The sequence below is a fragment of the Mus pahari genome, chromosome 10 (genome assembly GCF_900095145.1).
Source record: "Mus pahari chromosome 10, PAHARI_EIJ_v1.1, whole genome shotgun sequence".
Taxonomy (NCBI): Eukaryota; Metazoa; Chordata; class Mammalia; order Rodentia; family Muridae; genus Mus; species Mus pahari.
The window spans coordinates 57,355,437-57,357,943 of NC_034599.1; the positions used below are offsets into that span (position 1 = coordinate 57,355,437).

Sequence of the window (2,507 nt, forward strand, 5' to 3'; positions counted from 1 at the left end):
CTTTGGAAGAGCAGTCGGGTGCTCTTACCCACTGAGCCATCTCACCAGCCCCTCTCTCTCCCTCTTTATTGAGACAGGGTCTCACTGCATAGCCCCTGGTCTATGCTCAAACTCACAAGTCTTCTGTTCCCCTCTTTGGATCCAAGGAAAATGGTGGAGCTCTTGCCTGCCCTGCTGGGCCTGGTCAATTCTCCAGCTGGGGCTACAGTCCTGGCTTCAGAGCCACTGAACCTCCTTCCACCATGTGAACTCCACTGTGGAGTGAGTCTACAGCTGAGAAAGAAGACAGAGCCTGTACCCTACAGGCTTCTGCTGACAGAGATGGCCAATCTGGTGCCATGAGTGGCAGGCTGGGTACAGGGGAGCTGGTCTGCTGAAGGTGACATGCGTGGGTCCCATTCCCATCTGCCCACTGAGTCAGGCTTGGGAGTCTGACTACTGTGAAAGGGGATACTGTGTGTGCACAAGCCAATACCATCTCCTGTTCTGCACAAAGTAGCCCGAAGCAGCCTCCAGATCCTTACCTAGGCCTTTCTGTGGGGCCGGGGAGCGGAACTCCATGAGGTAGCTCAGGTAGGGCTTCTCCGTGCTGATCTCATAGTATCGGATGTTCCCATCCCCCTGAGGGTAGCAGAGAAGCAATGAGAGTAGAGGGCAGGGTCCAGTAGACCTAGGCCCAAGGCGCTGTAGGAGAGAGCTGACCCTACCTCTCAGAGGTGGCCAGGAGACGAAAGAGACCTGTACTTTAGGCCTTGGTAGCTCTACTAGGGGCAGGGGTGGATACGCGATGGTATATACATGATATGTGTGTATATATGATCACAGTGAGTGTCTGTATGGTGCATGGGATTTGTGTGATGTGTGTGCTATGTAAGTGTGTGTGTGGTATGTATGCAGTGTAGCATGTTTGTATAGTGTGTATATGCTGTGATGTGTTGTATGTGTATGATACTGTATGTATATATGGTATGTGTGTATGGTATATATAGGTGTAGTGCATTGTTTGTATGTATTATAGTATATATTATCATCTGTATAATGTGTATATATGTAATGTGGTGTGTATGTATAGCCTGTGTGACATGTATGTATGATGTGGTATGTGACATATATGGGTGGTGTCATGTGTGGTATGTGTGCAGTGTATGTATGTATGTATTCATACATACTATGTATGTATGGTCTCTGTGGTGCATATGTATGGTGCAGTCAGTATGTGTGGTATGTACGTGGTATGTACATTATATGTGCAGTGTGGTATTTGGTGTGATGTGTGTGGTGGGTTGGTTTTGTCATGTCCATACAGCCTTTCTGACAAGGCCACATTGGAAGATCTCCTGACAGGTGTTTCATCTCCTGTCATTGGTCACTGTCTACATGTCAGGCTTAGATCTTTATCCTTCCAGTCTGACTTGTCCCGAAAGGAGTTCTCAGTCACTTGACATTTCTGAAAAATGACAGAGGTGTGGCTGGAAGTGGTGAGAGCCAGGGGCTGGGCTGGCTCGTGGGAAGCCACAATGATTAGGTTGGTTTTCTTAGGGATAAGGCCAGAGAGGCATTCTAATGGGGACTGGAATCTCTCGCTAATTGACAGTCCATCCCTCCCCAACCCCTACCTTTCCAGCCAGGTAGAGCATGTGGGTATCAGCATCATAGAATGGGAACAGGAGGCCTGAGAGTCCATCAATTTCTTCCTCGATCATTGGCATGGACAGATCCTCCTGTAGGGAGGAGGGTGGTATGGGTCAGGCTGCATCTAGGAAGAGAGTGTGGCTCCTTCCCAAATCCCAGCACAGCTACCAGAGCTACAGCCCCTCCAGCAGAGACCCCAGGAACTCAGATATAGACTGGCTGCCCCTCCCTGCCCTCCGGCTGGCATCCCAATGGCTGACCTGGTCCCAGAGGGCGATCTGTCTTGTGTTCCACCTGGAGACCCCAGTCGTGAGGAGCCGCTTCATGTTGCCCAGGAACACTACCCGGTTCACTCTGTGGTTTTTACAGTTTGCCTCCTGGAGGGGACAGAGACCACAGGTGAGCCAGGACCCTCAGTATGTGGTTCTTTAGAGAGTTGAGTGGAGTGGTGGCCCCCCCAAGACCCATGTCCCAGTTAGACTGCCCCCTGATTTAGATTGAAAAGATCCTTGCATATGTAATTTGGCTATGAATCCTGAGATGGAGAGAGCTATGATTTTCACAGGTAGGATCTAAATACCATCACCAGTGTCTTTGTAAGAGAGAGGTGAGGTCATACAGTACACAGGGAGAGATATCACAACCTTGGAGGCAGGGACAGGGACGCCACAGGCCAGCATGCCAGCAGCCCCCCAAAGTGAGAAGAAGCAAGAACAAGTCTGGAATCTAGCATTTGGTTAGTTGAGGCAGGAGGATTACAAGTTCCAGGCCAGCACAGACTACATAGAGCTCCATGGTAAAACCCTGTTTCAAGAAAACAAAACAAGGACTGGAGATCTCTCCAACAGGTCTCAACAGATTCAAAAATATTGAAA

The 2,507-nt window shown here is 49.5% G+C and overlaps 1 protein-coding gene across 2 annotated transcripts in view; it reads right to left on the reverse strand.

The window, feature by feature from the left end:
- Nucleotides 1-2,507, reverse strand: part of Coro2b (coronin 2B) — a 112,508-nt gene that overhangs the window by 8,048 nt on the left and 101,953 nt on the right. For both annotated transcript variants that reach the window (XM_021206182.1, XM_029542795.1), the window contains exons 6-8: nucleotides 1,893-2,009; nucleotides 1,617-1,721; nucleotides 525-621 (exon numbers count right to left, since the gene is read on the reverse strand). In XM_021206182.1, coding sequence (XP_021061841.1) covers nucleotides 525-621; nucleotides 1,617-1,721; nucleotides 1,893-2,009 — 319 coding nt within the window. The remainder of the gene's footprint in view (nucleotides 1-524; nucleotides 622-1,616; nucleotides 1,722-1,892; nucleotides 2,010-2,507) is intronic.